Consider the following 26,222-nt stretch of genomic DNA (forward strand, 5'->3'; position numbering starts at 1 on the left):
CTTCACATGGAGGTTACCCTTGGTCCCTAGTTGTGCCATACAGATTATGAGGCTGATCGGGAAAACAAGATGGCCGCCAGGCAGCCATCTTTGATTTTGGCAGTTGAAGTTTGTTATCGATATTTCTTGAGAACTACTGAAGGGATTTTGTTCAATCTTCACATGGAGGTTACCCTTGGTCCCTAGTTGTGCCATACAGATTTTGAGGCTGATCGGAAAAATAAGATGGCCGCCAGGCAGCCATCTTTGATTTTGGCAGTTGAAGTTTGTTATCGATATTTCTTGAGAACTACCGAAGGGATTTTGTTCAAACTTCACATGGAGGATACCCTTGGTCCCTATTTGTGTCATACAGATTTTGAGTCTGATAGGAAAAACAAGATGGCCGCCAGGCGGCCATCTTGGATTTTGATAGTTTAGGTTTGATATCCCCATTTCTCAAAAGTGCTGAAGAGATCTTTCTCAAATTTAATATGTAGGTTCCCCTAGGGCCCTTGTTGTGCACATTGCATTTTTGGACCAATTGGTGAACAAGATGGCTGCCAGGTCGCCATCTTGGATTTCGATAGTTAGTGTTTGTTATGGCTATTTCTCAGATAGTACTGAAGGGATCTGTCTCAAATTTCATATGTAGGTTCCCCTAGGGACCTAGTTGTGCATATTGAATTTTGGGACCGATCGGTTAACAAGATGGCCGCCAGGCAGCCATCTTGGATTTTGTTATTCAAAGTTTGTTATCGCTATTTCTCAGAAAGTACTGAAGGGATCTGTTTCAAAATTCATATGTAGGTTCCCCTAGGGCCCTAATTGTGCATATTGAGATTTGGGACCGATCGGTTAACAAGATGGCCGCCAGGCAGCCATCTTGGATTTTGTTATTCAAAGTTTGTTATCGCTATTTCTCAGAAAGTACTGAAGGGATCTGTTTCAAAATTCATATGTAGGTTCCCCTAGGGCCCTAGTTGTGCATATTGAGATTTGGGACCGATCGGTTAACAAGATGGCCGCCAGGCAGCCATCTTGGATTTTGTTATTCAAAGTTTGTTATCGCTATTTCTCAGAAAGTATTGAATGGATCTTTCTCAAATTTCACATGTAGGTTCCCCTAGGGCCCTAGTTGTGCATATTGTGATTTGGGACCGATTGATCAACAAGATGGCTGCCAAGGAGTCATCTTGGATTTTGATAGTTGAAGTTTGTTACCGCTATTTCTCAAAAGGTACTGAAGTGATCTGTCTCAAATTTTATATGTAGTATGTTTGAAAAAGTTTAAAAAGTAGAGAAAAGATCCATCTTTCCTTTGTCAGATATAGATCATTCTTTGGTGGGCGCCAAGATCCATCTGGGATCTCTTGTTAATGCATATTGTAAGTTTCCTTTTGTATCATTTTCCTGTAAATGACTGTCACTTCTGACATAATATAATTTGATCATTAATTTTAAACAAACCAATAACTGATTCTTTTGCAGATACACTAGATTTATTTGTAAATAAATAGTCACGATTTGCATACGATGTCTGCTGTTTCAAAAACAATCACTGTGACGTCATATGTACAGGGGGTGGGGGTTAGGGGTGGGGGGCAATGAATTGAACAATCGTCATGACGTAATATTCTGTGACGTGAGGTCAACAGACGGTCAGTCTGTGAGCCGTTGACAGAGGTGAATGTGGGGACCGCAATGAACTGTGGGAGAGATTGAGATTGATTAGGTGATGTTTTATGACTGACTGATGAATACAACGTGGCTATTGTATCCTTTATTATCTGAAATGTACGCATATGAACTTGATTTCCAATTATTTCATTGGAAACTCAGTGAAATTCTTTGATAGAATCCCTGGAAATAACCTATTGACCAACATATGTGCCACATATGTACAATTTTAGCAGTCATTCATAATAATGTTTTTTTAGCTGTCTGCAAACATTTCACCAATGCATGTGATATTTAAATAATATAAGTAGCTTGTGTATTGATATTTCATCATTTTTGATGGTATTATAAATTTGTTTTCTTGAAAATGATCTCCAAGAAATCTGAAGCCAAATGGAGTCCAGCATTTGTTGCCATATAAACAGCTCCGATTCAGTAGCATGATATTGCATGAATTATAACAATTTATGATTGATCATGCTTCTGGTACATAATTATATTCATCTTTATTATATTTCCAGTTGATATTATTTCTTTTAGACACTTTTACCTAGATTATTCTGATGTAAATCAAGACATAATTATGCGTCCCCAAAGGAGCATTTTACGATTAACCATAATTATTTTCATTATTGACCCTGATAAGTGACCACTTGTCTTATGTGACCTTTTCTGAACTTCCATTGGATGATCACATAAGACAGGTTTGACTATAATATAAGTTTGAACTATAAGCACTTGGACTTTAAGAGACTTTAAGGATGTACTCCTCTGAGAAGTCAAAATTTTCTTGTATTAAACTTTTGTTCTCATATAGATTTTTGGAAATAGGAGTTCATACCATAAAAGAAAATGGGAGAAAAAACATATGTCCGTGTGCTTGTTTTTGAGCTATTGTCACTCAAAGATACCTAGTTGACAAAATATTGGATTTTATGGGAATTTTGCCATTTGACCATGTACATGAGAGACTAAAGCCAAAATTTCCTAATGATGTGTTTGATATGTATGGATGTTTGTAAAATTTATTTTCCAGTAGTTTTCTTTAAAAATATAACAGTTATGATTAATAAGACTCATATTTTTTCTCAGAATAACAACATATCCTACCCCAACCCCTTAATTTTGAGCTACAAATTGCAATTGCAACATTTACTGCCATTTTTGCCAACCCTTTATAGAAAAAGTTCTAGTATTAAACTTTTGTCAAAATTTTGCATATCAATAGGGAAAGGGTTTTTCTTTCTAAATCAGGCAGAAAAATGGGGGGGGGGGTTCATGTGCTTACTTTTTTGTCCAATTTTAATATTTGTTATTTTTCAATATTTTAGAGTGAAAAATAAAAGTGCCCAAATAACCATCAAATGTTAAGATAAGTTGGCCAAAATATATCATTTCACACCTCAATGCTCAATATTTTAATAACCATGAACCTAGAAAAGACTTACAGCAAAAATCAGCTCGATACAGCTAAAAATGCTGGCACAGTGATGATTTAACTAAAAACAATTGAAGTAGAAATGGTAAAACTGTGGCTCTACTCAAAGCGAAAAAAAAAGACAATTTCAAAATGGCCGCCAAATGGGCCGTTTCTTAAAATCCCTATATAAAAGAATCTACTAAGAATAGAAATGTAATTATTTGATAAAATTTGCAACTGCCAACTTGCTACAGATATTGATAATTAGTATTTGAAAATCTCATAACTTTTTTAATCTATGTCGAAACGAGACTTCAACGGGACTGAAACCTCAGAAGAATACATCCTTAAGTTTTCATAAGTTTGACATTTGATTTCTGTCCATTCATAACCAGGCACAGAGTGACTGACCTTAATATGACTGAAGGCAAGGCCTTAAAGGACGCAGCCAGATGTTTCAGTAATCATTAATTATGCAATGTTAAAAAGTTCAATTTATGGAAATAAAGGGGCCAAATTTTCTGCTTATTTTTTATGCATATATTCACACTCTATCTTTGTTCCAAAACCCCCATTTTAGAAGGAATCCACATAAGAGAAAGAAGAAATTTTATTTCCGTAACAGATATTCCGTTTTTGGTCAGCTGATTATATTGGAAGGTGGTCTATCACTTGAACGCTTGCAAATAAAGAGCAATAGTACTGAGCTTCTGTCTGATGAAGATTACGTTCGATGGATCATAAAAGCGTTTGAATTGCTTGATTATATGATGAGCTGACTTCAAAGCATCGCATTCAGGCTGATGGCTTTTTTCACAGTGGGTAAAAATATGGCGGCCGCAAACTAAAGCTGTCAGTGTCTAGGATTGAATTTTGAAAATTGTGTTTTTGCTTATATTTTTATGTATGTGTTATTTAGAAGTGCTTCCCACTTTGTGCCCTTCTGGCATGAAGGGCTGCGCCCTTATAATCTGATAAAAAAAACCTCCAAATACCTTGTTAAATAATGTATAGACAGCAGGACCTAAAACTCTTACACTGCAGAATTGAATGTTTCAGAATAAGGAAATGTTAATTACTGTAATCACCCAAAAAGAACACTTTACTGGGGTCCTTGCTACAAGGTTCAGTATTTATTGCATACCAATTTCAACCAATATGCAAACTCATGATTTTTTATTAAGAAACAAAGGCGACTATATGGAAGTTAAAGACAATGTGCTCTTTTGCTTTGACCTTTAGTTCAATTAAAAAACAGAAAAATTTAGTGATGCACCAATGATGAGCTGGTATTGAGAATTGCTTCCATCGGTCATATGTTATACATGTATTGATGTTGAAGGTCTAGTAAAGGTCACAGCACCACGACAGTAGTTAATAACTATTAGTGGTAGAACACCACAGCCCTGCAGCCCACACAAGGCACACCGGGCTCTTATCTACAGAACCACCTCCAGCGATCAGGTTTTAATTAATTACCAAGATTTTAATAGACTCTATGCTGCTGTTCATCAGTAATGCCTTTCATCGTCCGCTTATTCTCTCAACAGCCAGTTGGTTTCTTGTTGACTTTGTTTTTTACCATTCGTTTATTTCTTTGTTAGTCATTTATTTCTTTGTCAGTCGTTTATTTATTTATCAGTCCCTTGTTAATTTGTCAACGGTTGTTTGTTACCTTGTCAGTTGTTTATTTCTTTGTCAGTAGTTTCTTTGTCAGTCGTTTGTTTCCATGTCTGTGGTTTAGTTCTAGGTACATACAAGTGTATTACCACAACACAAATCAATAATTGGGTGTTAATTGATGACAATAAATCTTGATCTGTAACAGTAATCATCTCTTTACATGGAGAATTAGTACTGATGATAGAATGGTCATTATCAGGATGTGTATTATTACAGAGTTTAATTACTTTACCATATTACCACTGGGTTCTGCCATAGTCATGCTTTCAAAGTGTCTCACCTGTATTCTTGTGTTCTAGCACTCACCTAACTGACCGTGTAGTTCTGCTATGATTGATCTATCCATATCTTGTTTTAAAGACTTTTTTTTCTGTGTTTTTTTTTTTTTTAATTTGAAAACATTTAAATGTCTGTTTAAGATTTTGTTGCTTTCTCTCTTTTCCAATTTTGATGTGAATCTTTTTTATTCTTCTTTGGTGACATGATGTTTGGATGAAAAGAAGATGTTTTAGTGAGATATAAAGTGTGGTGTTTCTGTTGACTGTGTGAATGAGAGTGTGAAGTTTTGGTGGGGACATTTTGGTGAGAGAGAGATGTTTTGGTGGGGACATTTTGGTGAGAGTGAGAAGTTTTGGTGGGGACATTTTGGTGAGAGTGAGATGTTTTGGTGGGGACATTTTGGTGAGAGTGAGAAGTTTTGGTGGGACATTTTGGTGAGAGTGAGAAGTTTTGGTGGGGACATTTTGGTGAGAGTGAGATGTTTTGGTGGGACATTTTGGTGAGAGTGTGAAGTTTTGGTGGGGACATTTTGGTGAGAGTGTGAAGTTTTGGTGGGGACATTTTGGTGAGAGTGAGAAGTTTTGGTGGGGACATTTTGGTGAGAGTGTGAAGTTTTGGTGGGGACATTTTGGTGAGAGTGTGAAGTTTTGGTGGGGACATTTTGGTGAGAGTGAGAAGTTTTGGTGGGGACATTTTGGTGAGAGTGAGATGTTTTGGTGGGACATTTTGGTGAGAGTGAGAAGTTTTGGTGGGGACATTTTGTGTGGTGAGAGTGTGAAGTTTTGGTGGGGACATTTTGGTGAGAGTGAGAAGTTTTGGTGGGGACATTTTGGTGAGAGTGTGAAGTTTTGGTGGGGACATTTTGGTGAGAGTGAGAAGTTTTGGTGGGGACATTTTGGTGAGAGTGAGAAGTTTTGGTGGGGACATTTTGGTGAGAGTGAGAAGTTTTGGTGGGGACATTTTGGTGAGAGTGAGATGTTTTGGTGGGGACATTTTGGTGAGAGTGAGAAGTTTTGGTGGGGACATTTTGGTGAGAGTGTGAAGTTTTGATGGGACATTTTGGTGAGAGTGTGAAGTTTTGGTGGGGACATTTTGGTGAGAGTGAGAAGTTTTGGTGGGGACATTTTGGTGAGAGTGTGAAGTTTTGGTGGGGACATTTTGGTGAGAATGTGAAGTTTTGGTGGGGACATTTTGGTGAGAGTGTGAAGTTTTGGTGGGGACATTTTGGTGAGAGTGAGAAGTTTTGGTGGGGACATTTTGGTGAGAGTGAGATGTTTTGGTGGGACATTTTGGTGAGAGTGAGAAGTTTTGGTGGGACATTTTGGTGAGAGTGAGATGTTTTGGTAAGGACATTTTGGTGAGAGTGAGAAGTTTTGGTGGGACATTTTGGTGAGAGTGAGAAGTTTTGGTGGGACATTTTGGTGAGAGTGAGATGTTTTGGTGAGGACATTTTGGTGAGAGTGACAAGTTTTGGTGGGACATTTTGGTGAGAGTGAGAAGTTTTGGTGGGGACATTTTGGTGAGAGTGAGAAGTTTTGGTGGGGACATTTTAGTGAGAGTTAGATGTTTTGGTGAGGACATTTTTGTGAGAGTGAGATGTTTTGTTGGGGACATTTTGGTGAGAGTGAGAAGTTTTGGTGGGACGTTTTGGTAAGAGTGAGATGTTTTGGTGGGACATTTTGGTGCGAGTGAGATGTTTTGATGCGGACATTTTGGTGAGAGTGAGAAGTTTTGGTGGGGACATTTTGGTGAGAGTGAGAAGTTTTGGTGGGACATTTTGGTGAGAGTGTGAAGTTTTGGTGGGGACATTTTGGTGAGAGTGTGAAGTTTTGGTGGGGACATTTTGGTGAGAGTGTGAAGTTTTGATGGGGACATTTTGGTGAGAGTGTGAAGTTTTGATGTGGACATATTGGTGAGAATGAGAAGTTATGGTGGGACGTTTTGGTAAGAGGGAGATGTTTTGGTGGGGACATTTTGGTGAGAGTGAGAAGTTTTGGTGGGGACATTTTAGTGGGAGTGAGATATTTTGGTGGGGACATTTTAGTGAGAGTGAGATGTTTTGGTGGGACATTTTAGTGAGAGTGAGATGTTTTGGTGGTGACATTTTTGTGAGGGTTAGATGTTTTGGTGGGACATTTTGGTGAGAGTGAGATGTTTTGGTGTGGACATTTTGGTGAGAATGAGAAGTTATGGTGGGACGTTTTGGTAAGAGTGAGATGTTTTGGTGGGATATTTTGGTGCGAGTGAGATGTTTTGGTGGTGACATTTTTGTTAGAGTTAGATGTTTTGGTGGGACATTTTGGTGAGAGTGAGAAGTTTTGGTGGGGACATTTTGGTGAGAGTGTAAAGGTTTGATGGGACATTTTGGTGAGAGTGTGGAGGTTTGATGGGACATTTTGGTGAGAGTGAGATGTTTTGGTGGGGACATTTTATTGACAGTGAGATGTTTTGGTGAGGACATTTTTGTGAGAGTGAGATGTTTTGTTGGGGACATTTTATTGACAGTGAGATGTTTTGGTGAGGACATTTTTGTGAGAATGAGATGTTTTGGTGAGGACATTTTAGTGAGATAGGGATGTTTCATATTTGTGTGTTTTAATTTTTGTGTCCATGTATGTGATGCATATATGTGATATTTTGGTGATGTACTGTCAAACCATTCTTTAAAGACCACCCAAGGTACATGGAAATACTGGTCTCTATAGCGATCATGGTCGGTGCACATAATTTCGGCCGGTTTAGAGAGGGTTCGGTTTGGAGAAGTGAACCGAATACCGATCATTACGATCCGGATTTAATCGATTGGAAGTCGTTTTTTACACTAGTGTACCGCATGTATGCCTAGTGTTCGTTAAAACCGACCGATATTGATTGTTAATGTGAATGTTATCACAAAAGAGAGAATCATACGTTTAAAAGGAATGGATTACAACAATCTTGATTTTGTTACCGTTTTATAAACGTAGTTTAGTTAGTTAGTTGCGTGAATGTTCTTGTGGATGTTCTCGTCTGCACTAACCTACATACGGCCGATCGCTTCCGGTTACGTCAAGAATCAAATTAAATAGTCTAATTACATGATGATCAGTTGATGTCGGTCATTATATGACATAGTCATTTTCTAAAAACAATTACATGGCTTTGGCTTCTTCATACAGATAATTTACGACATATGTAAATAAAAAAACCCGTGTGATTTGAATACGAAACTATCTCTTTATTACTAGCTCTGCTTGTTTTCATACAGTAAACAAACCGCGTGCACGTGGTAGACTTTTGTTAAATATCTAAACAATAGACATGATTAAATAATTTCACCACTATCTCGGGTATAATTACCGTGTACCTATAGCCTTCACATCTGTATACATGCCCCAGGACATGGCATGCGACAACTATTGTACAGGTACGTGTGTATTTCACGGTCGGTTGCTCAGACCTCAATGCAATCTATCGGTGTCGCTCAGGTAAGGCCGGTTTTCAGAAGTGTATTTTAGTTACATTTGACTATTCCGATCTCAAAATCGGTCCGGTATTCGGAATTGGGAGGGATCGGTTTTGGGAAGTTTTATATACTATTAATAAAGAGGAATTCATTCCGTACATGACATCCATGTTCGGTTTCTAGAGGTGATCGGTTTTGAGAAGGTTCGGTTTCGGGAGGTTCCAAGGTACATGGAAATACTGGTCTCTATAGCCAAGTGGTCTTTATACACAGGTCATGTTTGTTGAAAAGAATCATGACACTAAAAAGTAGGGGCTGCGGTGTCCGAGTGGTTAAGATGTCCCGACATATTACCACATTTTAGCTCTCCACCTCTGAGATTAGGGTTCGAACCCCATGTGGGGCAGTTGCCAGGTAATGACCCCTCGTCGGTGGTTTTTCTCTGGGTACTCTGGCTTTCCTCCACCAACAAACCTGGCACATCCTTACATGACCCTGGCTGTTAATAGGACGTTAAACTAATAAAACCAAACACACTAAAAAGTGGTCATATTAAGCAGATGGTCTTTATGTAGAGGTGGTCACTAAGACAGTTTTAGTATGATTTCCTGCTGTATGTGATGTTGTAAGTATTGTTGGTTTTTGGTAGGTAGATAGATATTATCCTAATGCCTAACAAGCATAGTTAACATATTGATTTTCATGTGTGGATTTGTCAGACTAAACACTCCAGGGATTTTCCCCTTCTTTTCCTTCAACACAATACTACTTGTGCTTGTTATTTTGGTTCTGCCATACAAGTGTTACCCACAGTGTGAACTACAGTAAGATGAGCCATCAGATCCACTCTGTCTATGGTATATATAGGGGTGTTCCCTCTGGAGAACTGACATTTCAGTCATCATCAGTCCTTTTCAGATAGCTTTATTTCTATACAGCACCGATTTAACATTTTTTTATTGGAGGTGTCAGTTGACAACTTTAATTAGTTCTAACAAAGTTGTGAAAGAAAATATGAAAGATTGATATATACCTTTGGTATAGAAGTTTGATATGTTGTAATTCCCAGTTTCCTTTATATAGTGGGATTATCTAAGATTAACTATCGTGTGCCCCACTCAATTCTTTGGTTGATGCAGTTTTAAAATTAGATAATGGTATTCAAACTTAATTCTGCATGTAAATATTTTCAGATGTTAAGTGACTTGGGTTAAATATATTTGAACTATAACTTCAGATACAAGTAGCTTTACATACATTGCTATAACTGTCAACAGGGGATAGAGTCAGTGAAGTGGAAAGTTCAATAGACATGGTTGATATGGTGTGAACAAATTACTACCTTTTACTTGTATTTAAAGTGAAAAATATTGTTGCCTCTTATTCAGGACTTGAAATGGTCCTATTCTGGGTATAATTAATATTCCTACCTGACGAAAAGCATACCTGTTGAGTATAAATAAACCTGATATGTCTGACATAATTAACTCTCAATATATAAAACGTTAACACTCCTATTATTTCCCAAATTTTGATACACCTATGCCATTTCCACCTGTCCACAGTATGCCATGAGCACCAGTTCAAGGATAGGTACCTGTTCTATCGGTTCCGCCAGGATGACCAAGGGGTTGGCACGACGCCAAGTCACGCTGACAGGAAGGAGTGTGATGAGGAGCTTCAGGACACACTCTTGTCGCTGGCTCAGATAGGGCCTGATGCCATGATGAGGATGATCCTCCGTAAATCGTAAGTCACTACACATGTGTTGTTGGATTAGACAGTGCTGTAGATGAGGACATGGCTGCCTTAGCCGTCAGCGCCATGTCTTGTGGCATTAGGAATCTAATGTTGTCACCAGTGTTAAGTCAGGATACGCTGCTGCAGCTGGCGTTTGGTAAAAGGTAAGTAAGATTGAGTAACCATCACAAACACATGTGTGCTGCTACCAAAGTGTTCGGTCTTGTTTGTTTTGGTACAAAAACACCTTTAATTGCTTTTTAAATTTTAGTCAATTAAGATGTCCAAATCAACTTTTATCATCAGTATTTAAAATCCATTCATAAGCATCAGTCAGATAGCCAAGTTTAGCAACTTGAGTGTAAAGAAGATAATGTATTTATGTTATTATACTAACATATGGATTTAGAATGCATGTAATGCAACATAAATCTGGTGCAAATTTAGTGTGAGGACAGTTATATGATGAAGCTCAGAGGATTTCCAAAAAGTTTTGAATACTATCATCAGTTTTTGCACAAGTTCCTAATAAAAAAGTTATCCAAACCGGTATAATGACCAAATGTAACATTATACCTGGTAATACCTATGTCAGTATACAGATTACAGGTAATCTTTGCACCTGTATACACATTAAAGGAAATCTTTACACCTGTATACAGAATACGTAATCAATAACCTGTATACAGAAGACAGGTAATCAGTACACCTGGATACAGACTACAGGTAATCAGTACACCTGTATACAGACTACGGGTAATCAGTACACCTGTATACAGACTACAGGTAATCAGTACACCTGTATACAGACTACAGGTAATCAGTACACCTGTATACAGACAACAGTAATCAGTACACCTGTATACAGAAAACAGGTATTCAGTACACCTGTATACAGAAAACAGGTATTCAGTACACCTGTATACAGAAAACAGGTATTCAGTACACCAGTATACAGAAAACAGGTATCAGTACACCAGTATACAGACTACAGGTAATCAGTACACCTGTATACAGACTACAGGTAATCAGTACACCTGTATACAGACTACAGGTAATCAGTACACCTGTATACAGACTACAGGTAATCAGTACACCTGTATACAGACTACAGGTAATCAGTACACCTGTATACAGACAACAGGTAATCAGTACACCTGTATACAGAATACAGGTAATCAGTACACCTGTATACAGACTACAGGTAATCAGTACACCTGTATACAGACTACAGGTAATCAGTACACCTGTATACAGACTACAGGTAATCAGTACACCTGTATACAGACTACAGGTAATCAGTACACCTGTATACAGACTACAGGTAATCAGTACACCTGTATACAGACAACAGGTAATCAGTACACCTGTATACAGACTACAGGTAATCAGTACACCTGTATACAGACTACAGGTAATCAGTACACCTGTATACAGACTACAGGTAATCAGTACACCTGTATACAGACTACAGGTAATCAGTACACCTGTATACAGACTACAGGTAATCAGTACACCTGTATACAGACTACGGGTAATCAGTTCACCTGTATACAGACAACAGGTAATCAGTACACCTGTATACAGACTACAGGTAATCAGTACACCTGTATACAGACTACAGGTAATCAGTACACCTGTATACAGACTACAGGTAATCAGTACACCTGTATACAGGCTACAGGTAATCAGTACACCTGTATACAGACTACGGGTAATCAGTACACCTGTAAACAGACTACTGGTAACCAGTACACCTGTATACAGACTACAGGTAATCTGTACACCTGTATACAGACTACAGGTAATCAGTACACCTGTATACAGACTACAGGTAATCAGTACACCTGTATACAGACTACAGGTAATCAGTACACCTGTATACAGGCTACAGGTAATCAGTACACCTGTATACAGACTACGGGTAATCAGTACACCTGTATACAGACTACAGGTAATCAGTACACCTGTATACAGACTACAGGTAATCAGTACACCTGTATACAGACTACAGGTAATCAGTACACCTGTATACAGACTACAGGTAATCAGTACACCTGTATACAGACTACAGGTAATCAGTACACCTGTATACAGACTACAGGTAATCAGTACACCTGTATACAGACTACAGTAATCAGTACACCTGTATACAGACTACAGGTAATCAGTACACCTGTATACAGACTACAGGTAATCAGTACACCTGTATACAGACTACAGTAATCAGTACACCTGTATACAGACTACAAGTAATCAGTACACCTGTATACAGATTACAGGTAATCAGTACACCTGTATACAGACTAAAGGTAATCAGTACACCTGTATACAGACTACAAGTAATCAGTACACCTGTATACAGACTACAAGTAATCAGTACACCTGTATACAGACTACAGGCAATCAGTACACCTGTATACAGACAACAGGTAATCAGTACACCTGTATACAGACAACAGGTAATCAGTACACCTGTATACAGACTACAGGTAATCAGTACACATGTATACAGACTACAGGTAATCAGTACACCAGTATACAGACAACAAGTAATCAGTACACCTGTATACAGACTACAGGTAATCAGTACACCTGTATACAGACTAAAGGTAATCAGTACACCTGTATACAGACTACAAGTAATCAGTACACCTGTATACAGACTACAAGTAATCAGTACACCTGTATACAGACTACAGGTAATCAGTACACCTGTATACAGACAACAGGTAATCAGTACACCTGTATACAGACAACAGGTAATCAGTACACCTGTATACAGACTACAGGTAATCAGTCCACCTGTATACAGACTACAGGTAATCAGTACACCTGTATACAGACTACAGGTAATCAGTACACCTGTATACAGACTACAGGTAATCAGTACACCTGTATACAGACTACAGGTAATCAGTACACCTGTATACAGACTACAGGTAATCAGTCCACCTGTATACAGACTACAGGTAATCAGTACACCTGTATACAGACTACAGGTAATCAGTACACCTGTATACAGGCTACATGTAATCAGTACACCTGTATACAGACTACAGTAAATCAGTATTCCATCTTTGTATGTAATCTATTGTGATATCATTGCTGGTGTTAATCAGTCCTTGACCTTTGACATAAACCAATGTCATCTGTCTGTATAATAGAGTGAATGACAGTTTGAAGGTGTTTGAGAGAAAAATAAATGATTGATACACCAGTGCAATATGATGTGTAATGCTAGCAAACTTGATTTAGAGGATGATATACTGGGTAATGTGTTACTATATATACCACTATAAAGTAGAAACATTTACGATTAACTCGTATATAAAGATACATTGTACCAGTAATTCAATTGTACAATATAATCATACTCATTTGTACAAATCACATTCCAATGTTGATTTGCTGGCCGTGATGGAAGCATACATATAAATGATTTTAACTCCTTCAGTCCTGAAGACTCATTTGAACTCTGTTAAAACTTTTTTAGGAATTTTCAAGGGTGAACAAGTTAATGTGGGAGTAAAAATACCTGGTGTGAAAACCCATGAAGTGAGGGTCGGGGATTTCTTACCTGGTGTGAAAACCCATGAAGTGAGGGTCGGGGATTTCATACCTGGTGTGAAAGCCCATGAAGTGAGGGTCGGGGATTTCATACCTGGTGTGAAAACCCATGAAGTGAGGGTCGGGGATTTCATACCTGGTGTGAAAACCCATGAAGTGAGGGTCGGGGATTTCATACCTGGTGTGAAAACCAATGAAATGAGGGTCGGGGATTTCATACCTGGTGTGAAAACCCATGAAGTGAGGGTCGGGGATTCCATACCTGGTGTGAAAACCCATGAAGTGAGGGTCGGGGATTTCATACCTGGTGTGAAAACCCATGAAGTGAGGGTCGGGGATTTCATACCTGGTGTGAAAACCAATGAAATGAGGGTCGGGGATTTCATACCTGGTGTGAAAACCCATGAAGTGAGGGTCGGGGATTCCATACCTGGTGTGAAAACCCATGAAGTGAGGGTCGAGGATTTCATACCTGGTGTGAAAACCCATGAAGTGAGGGTCGGGGATTCCATACCTGGTGTGAAAACCAATGAAATGAGGGTCGGGGATTTCATACCTGGTGTGAAAACCCATGAAGTGAGGGTTGGGGATTTCATACCTGGTGTGAAAACCCATGAATTGAGGGTCGGGGATTTCTTACCTGGTGTGAAAACCCATGAAGTGAGGGTCGGGGATTTCAAACCTGGTGTGAAAACCCATGAAGTGAGGGTCGGGGATTTCATACCTGGTGTGAAAACCCATGAAGTGAGGGTCGGGGATTTCATACCTGGTGTGAAAACCCATGAAGTGAGGGTCGGGGATTTCATACCTGGTGTGAAAACCCATGAAGTGAGGGTCGGGGATTTCATACCTAGGTCTATTCACATCAGGAATTAAACCCTAGTTGTCATAGTGAAAGGCTTACACTTCCACATCAAACCAGAATGCACTTATTAAATATAAATGTTGAACCTATTGAAGACTAGGCTACTCTACCTAGTCACTGTGCAATTAATACATTTAGTAATTACTTGAGGTCTAATACATTATAGTCTTTCCCACAAACTGGCCAGGAAGTCACGCGAGGGAGATGACCATTGCTACACCATCATAGCATATATCATTCAAACTCTATCACACGTCGGTGTGTCGGTGTGTGGCCACTGATGTATTTACTGTTTACCGTTTGTTCTCACTAGATCAACACTATCAATGGCTGGCTGTTGATGTATCATTACTGTGTGTTTGTCACCATCATCAACAGAAGCTGATGCTATTTCTGTTTACCATTTCCCTGTTACCATTTTTGACTTTTAATGTAATTTTCTACTTTCTGTTTGCCTGTTAACATTGACATAATTGTTGTTTGTTATTGATGCCTTCTGCCTGCTATTGTTTACATTGATGTCAGAAGATGTGACAGAATCCTATTAACTAGATACCCTTAAATAACAATTAAGGCGTTGGCTGAGCGTCAGGCGAGCGAGGGAGTTTGTGATGAGACTGGAAGTTAAACACTACACTGGGCTTGTGAGTTGTGAGGACTAACACTAGTAAACTTCTAGGGGAGGACAGCTACTGTTGGAAAGTGTTAGACAGAAATAAAACTTCAGCTGCTTTTAACCTACTGCTGTTTTATCAATAGACGAGGTCATTTATAAGGAGTAGCCTTCTTTGTTGTGATCTGCAAGTGTGGGTTTTTTTTGGAGACGGCTGTAAATATATTAAATAAACACTCATGAACCCTTGTTACGGCTAGTTTACTGGCAAAGAGCAAAGAGTTCCTTTCTTTCTCTTTGCTGATTGTGAAGAGAAAAATACAACCCAGAATTTTCCGTAGATAGACAAATGCTCAAAATAACTTAATTACTGCAAGTGCATGTGAATGAATTAGGGTTTAGATAACCTTCAAGAATGTATTATAAGAATTGATTTGTAAAACTGAATGCTAGAATACTATAATGCACCATTTGTTGAGTATATTAAAATTTTGAGTGAGGAAGTGAAAGTTTGCAGGTTTGTTATTCTTTACTCCTGAAGTATAACTATTGTGTGATAACTGATGAGATTTGAAAGGCTGTTTGTATATTACCTGGGGATATATAGGTAATATTTACCTCGGACCTGACCAGTGAATGGTTTCCAGTTGAACAGTTACAGTACGGGTGTGATTAACATCCAGACCTACAAATTACGTGGAGTAGGTGGGAGGGTGGTACAGTGATTGTTAACACTGTAACACCTGCTGTTACTGGAATAAAGTCAGATGACTACCTGTGTACAAAATAGCACTCTTATTTACATATCAATGATATAGAGACTTAACCTTATTGAATCTGCATTTCATTTTATGAAGTATCGTATTCAACCCAATAAGCGCCCCATCCCTATTATAGCTCCACTTCCTCAATAAGAGCCCCATCCTTATTATAGCTCCACTCCCCCAATAAGTGCCCCATCCCTATTATAGCTCCCCTTCCTCAATAAGAGCCCCATCCTTATTATAGCTCCACTCCCCCAATAAGCGCCCCATCCCTATTATAGCTCCACTTCCCCAATAAGAGCCCCATCCTTATTATAGCTCCACTCCCCCAATAATTGCTCCCTCCCAAAGGCCCATCCTTTACTCCCCATAGCCCCATCCCTATTATAGCCCTCCCTAAGCGCCCCATCCTTCCCCAATAAGAGCCCCATCCTTATTATAGCTCCACTCCCCCAATAAGCGCCCCATCCCTATTATAGCTCCACTTCCCCAATAAGAGCCCCATCCTTATTATAGCTCCACTCCCCCAATAAGCGCCCCATCCCTATTATAGCTCCACTCCCCCAATAAGCGCCCCATCCTTATTATAGCTCCACTCCCCCATTTTGAGGCCTTAATTTCACTTACCTCAAATTAAAAGCAGACTGAAAATATGAGAACTGTGTAGATTTCTTTATTTGATTTCTTTTGCAAATTGATTTATATTTTCCTTCATGCTATTATTTTATTAAAATCTAGTCCAAATTTGGTTCTGTTAAGTGTCCTCTTTTTTCAAGTTTTTAGTCGTCCTAGGCACTTATTGTGTCAAATACGGTATGTGCAATATTTCAAAAAGAGGAAAGAAATATGAAGTGATTTATTAATTTAAACATGGAAATGCTTCTGTTTGCTCATGACAGTAGTCTCTTTGAGTTAGAACTCATCGTTATGACTCTGGCCGTAAATTGATTAAACAATTAAGTCAGACATTCAGCCTCCCATCATTTACTGTAAATACCCGCGGCTCGTCCTGATTACCATATCCTATCATTAATACACAGGTATCGAACACCCACTCCCATTAGGCACAGCCATTGTTAAAGCATTTATCTTGTCTATCTATACTGAATCCATATTAATTCTATTATTTCCAGGGGATATTTATGACATAATGGCCCACCTGGCTACACCTATTATCATACAAGATCTCGGTAGCCCTACTGTACAGCCCATTGTACAAGGTCATTATTATTAATTTCTTTATTTTATTTTCCTCTTGTTTCTAGATGTAACCTAGCTGTTTTGTTTTGAGGTCAATGGGAACAATTTTCTGTTAACTTCTGTCAAAAAAAAAAAAAGAATTGTGGGGACTTTTTTTTTCTTTTTAACTATGGTACTAGAAGGTTTTTCTCAGGTTGAGTGTGGATACATACCTCGGTATAACATAAATTATTACATGATTTAGGAAAAAAGTGTTGGGGGGATCAAGTTTAAATCACCATGCAGTGTTATAAAACCAAAAATGAACTAAACCTGGCTGGTAGCTTTTCAAAATCTTTTGATAAACATTTCTGAGAATACACTAAAACTCTAGTTCCTGCTTTGAAAACAGATTATAATTACATTTATATCTAAAGTGTAGGGCTGTCAATCCATGCATTGATAGAATTGGTTTCTACATGATCCCAGAGTCTGAATATTCTTTACAAACAATTTTTCATCCAGTGTAGGGCTGTAATTACAGAATGTTCATTTTAAGAACTGTGATCGCAATAACAAATGATGATCTGTTTTGTTAGCAACGGGAAAACTGCAGATAATTAAATGGGAACAACTGTAATAATTAGAGGGAAAAAAACGAGGAAAAAATTAACATAGGTTAGGGAATGGGGTAGGTGTTGAAATTCCTTTGGGGCATCTTGCATACAACTCAAGTTAATTATCAATGAATAATAAATAAATGGAAGTTGTTTAACACATTTCTTACGACCACAAGATTAATCCATCATTGGTTGCTCAATTAAAGCCTGAGAATGGTTTATTTTTTCTCAGTTTTAAACATTATTAACACTCTGAAATACAGAGAGTTAATTACATTATTGTTTTGTAAAGCCAGTGATGGTTGTGTGCTGTGAATTGGCCGAGCCATGCTGCAGGTCAGACCGACCTTTCCTGACAAGGACACATTACTCTGATGACAACATTCCAATCCTTTTGGGAAATGAAAAGGTCTCGCTATGATTGCTTTGATAAAAATCAAAATCATTTGTCTCTTTGAGAGCATGCAATAAATGGCCGCTTTTGCATGCCATATTTGACAGGACACCTGCTATAGCTTGACATGGTATGTGTACTTTGTCGTTAGTGGGTGTGCTGATAGTAAGCTGACCCAGATAGTATCTCCGGGATTATAAAATCCCTGGTAATAGCTGCCCAGTCTCAGACAGATCCTTGTCTGCGATTAGGTGCCGCATGTAATGGATTTCAATTTGTAAAACAGGTATTGTTGTTTCGGCTGCTGGAGATGGAGAAGGGCATGGCATCCACACATTTGTTCTAACAACGCCTCAATGTGGATTATACAGTCTCACAACCTCAACCAAATTGTAGTCAGAACGAATCAATTATCAAAGTTAAAAAATATGCATCTTTTCGCATTCAATGCGTAAAATATTGAGTGTTTATCTGTAAAGAAGACATCAGAAAGCTTATAGATGGGAAGGAATCAATGCTATAGCTATTCCATTAAAACCCGCAACAGTCGGTGGTAAATCCTTAGGGTTTAATTATGGGATGGGTTGGTATAAAATGTGTGATTGTGCAAATCAAGTGCTTGTATGGAAACTCTTCATAGATACGGGTATAATGTCGCAAACCTAATAAAATACTGGTTTGTAAAGGATGAGTTGCTATGAAAAGCAGTTTGAAGCCAATTGGTGCTACATGTGTGCTACTTATTGTTGTCCTGTAAAAAGAACATACTACGTAAATTCAATGAAAATGTGTTATTTGAAAATTTTGGGCCATAATCAAATATGTTCAATGTATGGTTTATCATACACGTATTGTGCTTTGTACTGTATTTTAGTGTTTTCGCTCTGTGTCATATTATATTTTCGAGATTTATGTAGCAATTTATACCAGTTAAAAAATGATCAAGACTTTCATCACATTACAAAATGTATTAATCTACCAAAACAAATTCACATTGTTACAAAAAACATGTGCATTACATTAACAAACTTATTCTAACCTAAACCTGATATATTTGGCTTGAAGATCATATCAACTGCTTAATACTTTGACTTTGAGATATCAAATTGACATAAGTGATTTACAATTTACTATTGATTAGTCCCACCTCTCGATGAATTTGAAATCACGAAAATCACACATATACATACATCACAATCACTAGAATGTTGGACTAATCACTAACAGTGAGTTATACTTTACCCACGTCACTTTGGTATGTTGAAACCCTCATTTAAAGTTGACTAGAAATAATCCATATTTACCTATACGTAATTTTTTTTTGTTTTACAAAAATAAGTCATTCACGGCAGAGTCAAAACTGTCTATTAAGATCACCCAAGTGGCCTGGAAACACAGGTCAAGTTGTGAAATTCACCATTTTGGACCTCAAGAAAATGGTCTTATTAATCAGGTGGTCCACATACAGAGGTGGTCACTAAAGCAGGTTTTTAAACGGTAGATTACTAAATGATAGAGACAATTATATCAAAGATGTAATAATGCTGCTAATGTATTGTTGAAAAGCTTACGTTGGTCAAAATTTAGAGGAAAGCAGACAAAGATTAGGGAACTTAAAACAATTAACTTATGGCCATTCTGAACCTCTGAGTCTTTTTATAAGGAGATCCTAATCAAATAAAGACCTGTTTTATTGGTCTTTTAGGAGCTATGGAAGAACTTCTTTTTTATGTACATATGACTAATATTCTCACATAGCTAGCCATGTAAGATAGAGTTGTCCCATGAAAGACAGCTATGTAAGATAAATCTAGCTTACATAGCTGTGACGTCACAATATTGTAAAAACAATAAGATGACGTCATGTCAGCCAAAGTTGACGTCATGTCAGCCAAAGTTGACGTCATTTTCTTCTATTTCGATTGATTTGTCGGATTTATTTACCATTTCATTTGTTTAATTTGCATTTCAAACCGTTTTACCTAAGATTTCTTGTTTATATTTTCAATATAAACCAAACTTTGATGAGCTCTTTCGAATGGCGTTCTTATTTTTAAAATCGATCGATTATTTAAGAAGTTAAGATTTTGTCACAAAATGGCTGCCTCACCTTTCGTGCAAGTAATTCGACAAGCAATGTGAGAAAATAACTCTTTCATATGTAAATTATGTTGGATAGAACTATTCCACCCTCGGGTACAGAATTTTGGGTCAGAAACCTCGGCAAGCCTCGGTTCTGACCCAAAATTCTGTACCCTCGGGTGGAATAGTTCTATCCTACATATGTACATATGAAAGAGTCATATATTATTGCTACTTTTACGAGGCCATTTCTTACATACATTGTACATGTAGCTGATACATGAATGGTTTGGTATTGTCTTTGTTATAATGCCAATGGCTTTCCAAGATCACAAAGTTAAAGAAGTGCAGTATTTTCTTCAAATATGGATTTAAATTTTACATTGGTAGTAGAAAAGCTCAGGACAGGTACTCAACTGGTTTAATGTTAAAATGATTTTAATATGTCCATAGATCTATAATGGAGTGATGTCAGCTCAGCCTGATCAACATAATGGGTCCTCTGACCTCAATTCTGTATCAAAACCAACAGATCTACATGTACCCTTATCATACAGGAGTATATGTCATTATAATAATGACTCATGCCCAGTTTTCATTTTAGTTTATATTTAAAGATTTGTAATGTAGGATAGATAAAAAGCAAACTTTCTAAGGAAGACGCCACTCCAAATCAAGTTTCAAAACATGACAATAGTTTGATATTTTTAACAGAAATTTTACTGCATCTATTAGAATAATATAAGCATAATTTCTTAATTTGGCATTGACATTTTATTGAGAAAACAACATTTTTGTTGACACAAGGTTGTAATACAGTGACATGAGTGTATTGCATGAGATAAATCAGTATTATTTATGAAAATATGGAAAAATTGATGATAAACGTTCATATATACATCTGTGTTAACTAGAAGGGTGGCGTCTTTGTATAAGAATGCTTTTGGCTTTATTTTTGGTGATTTTTGGGCTTTTATAAGGCTTTTAAAAACTTGAAATAAATAGACTAAGAACACATAATCCTTCACTCCCTCTCTCAGTGACCTGACACCTCAGCAGTCATACTCCTGGTGAAACTGGTGTCAAGTAATAAACAATAACAAAGAGACATACATAACTATACAGTTCACAATGTTACAATAGGGTAGATATCATATTTACATTATCATCAAAACAATGATGGAGTTTGAAGAATGAAGACAGGTATAAGTATCAGATGAATATTGTACACCTGTGGTTGACAGGTGAATATTTTACACCTGTGGTTGACAGGTTCTTCTATAGAGGTTACTCTTGGCTGCCCACTTCAGTGTCCTCTCTAGTAAGTGTGACTTATGTCTGTCACCTTCAGTGTCCTCTCTAGTAAGGCTGACTTATGTCTGTCACCTTCAGTGTCCTCTCTAGTAAGGCTGACTTATGTCTGTCACCTTCAGTGTCCTCTCTAGTAAGGCTGACTTATGTCTGTCACCTTCAGTGTCCTCTTTAGTAAGGCTGACTTATGTCTGCCACCTTCAGTGTCCTCTTTAGTAAGGCTGACTTATGTCTGTCACCTTCAGTGTTCTCTCTAGTAAGGCTGACTTATGTCTGTCACCTTCAGTGTAGTAAGACTGACTTATGTCTGCCACCTTCAGTGTCCTCTTTAGTAAGGCTGACTGATGTCTGCCACCTTCAGTGTTCTCTCTAGTAAGACTGACTTATGTCTGTCACCTTCAGCTTCCTCTCTAGTAAGTGTGACTTATGTCTGTCACCTTCAGTGTAGTAAGGCTGACTTATGTCTGTCACCTTCAGTGTCCTCTCTAGTAAGTGTGACTTATGTCTGCCACCTTCAGTGTCCTCTCTAGTAAGGCTGACTTATGTCTGTCACCTTCAGTGTCCTCTCTAGTAAGTGTGACTTTTGTCTGTCACCTTCAGTGTCCTCTCAAGTAAGTGTGACTTATGTCTGTCACCTTCAGTGTCCTCTCTTGTAAGGCTGACTTATGTCTGCCACCTTCAGTGTCCTCTCTAGTAAGGCTGACTTATGTCTGTCACCTTCAGTGTCCTCTCTAGTAAGTGTGACTTATGTCTGCCACCTTCAGTGTCCTCTCTAGTAAGGCTGACTTATGTCTGTCACCTTCAGTGTCCTCTCTAGTAAGTGTGACTTATGTCTGTCACCTTCAGTGTCCTCTCTAGTAAGTGTGACTTATGTCTGTCACCTTCAGTGTCCTCTCTTGTAAGGCTGACTTATGTCTGTCACCTTCAGTGTCCTCTTTAGTAAGGCTGACTTATGTCTGCCACCTTCAGTGTCCTCTTTAGTAAGGCTGACTTATGTCTGTCACCTTCAGTGTTCTCTCTAGTAAGGCTGACTTATGTCTGTCACCTTCAGTGTAGTAAGGCTGACTTATGTCTGCCACCTTCAGTGTCCTCTTTAGTAAGGCTGACTGATGTCTGCCACCTTCAGTGTTCTCTCTAGTAAGACTGACTTATGTCTGTCACCTTCAGCTTCCTCTCTAGTAAGTGTGACTTATGTCTGTCACCTTCAGTGTAGTAAGGCTGACTTATGTCTGTCACCTTCAGTGTCCTCTCTAGTAAGTGTGACTTATGTCTGCCACCTTCAGTGTCCTCTCTAGTAAGGCTGACTTATGTCTGTCACCTTCAGTGTCCTCTCTAGTAAGTGTGACTTTTGTCTGTCACCTTCAGTGTCCTCTCTAGTAAGTGTGACTTATGTCTGTCACCTTCAGTGTCCTCTCTTGTAAGGCTGACTTATGTCTGCCACCTTCAGTGTCCTCTCTAGTAAGGCTGACTTATGTCTGTCACCTTCAGTGTCCTCTCTAGTAAGTGTGACTTATGTCTGCCACCTTCAGTGTCCTCTCTAGTAAGGCTGACTTATGTCTGTCACCTTCAGTGTCCTTTCTAGTAAGTGTGACTTTTGTCTGTCACCTTCAGTGTCCTCTCTAGTAAGTGTGACTTATGTCTGTCACCTTCAGTGTCCTCTCTTGTAAGGCTGACTTATGTCTGCCACCTTCAGTGTCCTCTCTAGTAAGGCTGACTTATGTCTGTCACCTTCAGTGTTCTCTCTAGTAAGTGTGACTTATGTCGTTCACCTTCAGTGTCCTTTCTAGTAAGTGTGACTTATGTGACTTATGTCTGCCACCTTCAGTGTCCTCTTTAGTAAGGCTGACTTATGTCTGCCACCTTCAGTGTCCTCTCTAGTAAGTGTGACTTATGTCTGTCACCTTCAGTGTTCTCTCTAGTAAGTGTGACTTATGTCTGTCACCTTCAGTGTTCTCTCTAGTAAGTGTGACTTATGTCGTTCACCTTCAGTGTCCTCTCTAGTAAGTGTGACTTATGTGTGTCACCTTCAGCGTCCTCTCTAGTAAGTGTGACTTATGTCGTTCACCTTCAGTGTCCTCTCTAGTAAGGCTGACTTATGTCTGCCACCTTCAGTGTCCTCTCTAGTAACTGTGACTTATGTCTGTCACCTTCAGTGTTCTCTCTAGTAAGTGTGACTTATGTCTGTCACCTTCAGTGTTCTCTCTAGTAAGTGTGACTTATGTCGTTCACCTTCAGTGTCCTCTCTAGTAAGTGTGACTTATGTCTGTCACCTTCAGTGTTCTCTCTAGTAAGGCTGACTTATGTCTGTCACCTTCAGTGTCCTCTCTAGTAAGTGTGACTTATGTGACTTATGTCTGCCACCTTCAGTGTCCTCTCTAGTAAGGCTGACTTATGTCTGTCACCTTCAGTGTCCTCTCTAGTAAGTGTGACTTATGTGACTTATGTCTGTCACCTTCAGTGTACTCTCTAGTAAGGCTGACTTATGTCTGTCACCTTCAGTGTCCTCTCTAGTAAGACTGACTTATGTCGTTCACCTTCAGTGTTCTCTCTAGTAAGTATGACTTATGTCTGTCACCTTCAGTGTCCTCTCTAGTAAGTGTGACTTATGTCTGTCACCTTCAGTGTCCTCTCTAGTAAGGCTGATTTATGTCTTGTCACCTTCAGTGTCCTCTCTAGTAAGGCTGACTTATGTCTGCCACCTTCAGTGTCCTCTCTGGTAAGGCTGAGTAATGTCTGCTGCCACCTTCAGCGTCCTCTCTAGTACCGGGTAAGTCTGTCTAATGTCTGTCACCTTCAGTGTCCTCTCTAGTAAGGCTGACTTATGTCTGTCAACTACAGCATCCTCTCAAGTAAGTCTGACTTATGTCTGTCACCTTTAGTGTCCTCTCTAGTAAGTCTGACATGGAAAGCCAAACACATAGACAGCCAAACATGGACAGCTAAATACTTTGAGAGCTAAACACATGGACAGCTAAATACGTGAACAGCTAAACACATGGACAGCTAAACACATGGATAGCCAAACACATGGACAGCTAAACACAGGAGTTTCTGAACACATGGACAGCTAAATACATGATTATCAGAACACATGGACAGCCAAATACATGAACATCTAAAAAACATGGACAACCAAACACATGGACTGCTAAAACTGCTAAAACAGAGGAGTTTCTTAACACATGGACGGCCAAATTTAACACATGGATAGCCAAACACAGGAGGATCTGAACAGATGAACAGCTAAACACCTGAACAGCTAAACACAGGAGTATCTGAAAAGACGAGCAGCTAAACACATGGATAGCTAAACACACAGACAGCTAAAACATAGGAGTTTCTTAACACATGGACAACCCAATTTAACAAATGGATAGCCAAACACAGGAGTATCTGAACTGATGAACAGTTGAATACATGGACAGCTAAACACAGGAGTATCAGAACAGATGAACAGCTTAACACAGTAGTATCTGAACAAATGGACAACTAAACACATGAACAGCTAAACACATGGACAGCTAAACACAGGAGTATCTTAACAGATGAACAGCTAAATATCTGAACAAATGAACAGCTAAATAGATGGACAGCTAAACACAGCAATATCTTAACAGATGAACAGCTAAGTACAGGAGTATCTGAACAAATGAACAGCTAAACACATGAGTAGGAGTATCTGAACAGATGAACAGCTAAACATATGGACAGCTAAACACAGGAGTATCAGAACAGATACAGCTTAACACAGTAGTATCTGAACAAATGGACAACTAAACACATGAACAGCTAAACACATTGACAGATAAACACAAGAGTATCTTAACAGATGAACAGCTAAATACAGGAGTATCCGAAAAGATGTATAGCTAAACACATGAACAGCTAAACACAGGAGTATCTTAACAGATGAACAGCTAAGTACAGGAATATCTGAACAGATGAACAGCTAAACACATGAACAGCTAAACACAGGAGTATCTTAACAGATGAACAGCTAAATACAGGAGTATCTGAACAGATGAACAGCTAAACATAGGAGTATCTTAACAGATGAACAGCTAAATACAGGAGTATCAGAAAAGATGAACAGCTAAACACATGAACAGCTAAACACAGGAGTATCTTAACAGATGAACAGCTAAATACAGGAGTATCTGAACAGATGAACAGCTAACCACATGAACAGCTAAACACAGGAGTATCTTAACAGATGAACAGCTAAATACATGAGTATCTGAACAGATGAACAGCTAAAAACAGGAGTATCTGAACAGATGAATAGCTTAACACATGGACAGCTAAAGACAGGAGTATCTTAACAAATGAACAGCTAAACATAGGAGTATCTTAACAGATGAACAGCTAAATACAGGAGTATCAGAAAAGATGAACAGCTAAACACATGAACAGCTAACCACAGGAGTATCTTAACAGATGAACAGCTAAATACACGAGTATCTGAACAGATGAACAGCTAAACACAGGAGTATCTGAACAGATGAATAGCTTAACACATGGACAGCTAAAGACAGGAGTATCTTAACAAATGAACAGCTAAACATAGGAGTATCTTAACAGATGAACAGCTAAATACA

General features: G+C 38.5%; 1 protein-coding gene across 2 annotated transcripts in view; it reads left to right on the forward strand.

Annotated features, from left to right (window-relative positions):
* LOC138318911 (rap guanine nucleotide exchange factor 4-like) overlaps nt 1-26,222 on the forward strand; it is a 122,565-nt gene that overhangs the window by 66,446 nt on the left and 29,897 nt on the right. For both annotated transcript variants that reach the window (XM_069261725.1, XM_069261724.1), the window contains one exon: nt 10,052-10,235. In XM_069261725.1, coding sequence (XP_069117826.1) covers nt 10,052-10,235 — 184 coding nt within the window. The remainder of the gene's footprint in view (nt 1-10,051; nt 10,236-26,222) is intronic.

This window comes from Argopecten irradians, chromosome 3 (genome assembly GCF_041381155.1).
Source record: "Argopecten irradians isolate NY chromosome 3, Ai_NY, whole genome shotgun sequence".
Classification (NCBI taxonomy): domain Eukaryota; kingdom Metazoa; phylum Mollusca; class Bivalvia; order Pectinida; family Pectinidae; genus Argopecten; species Argopecten irradians.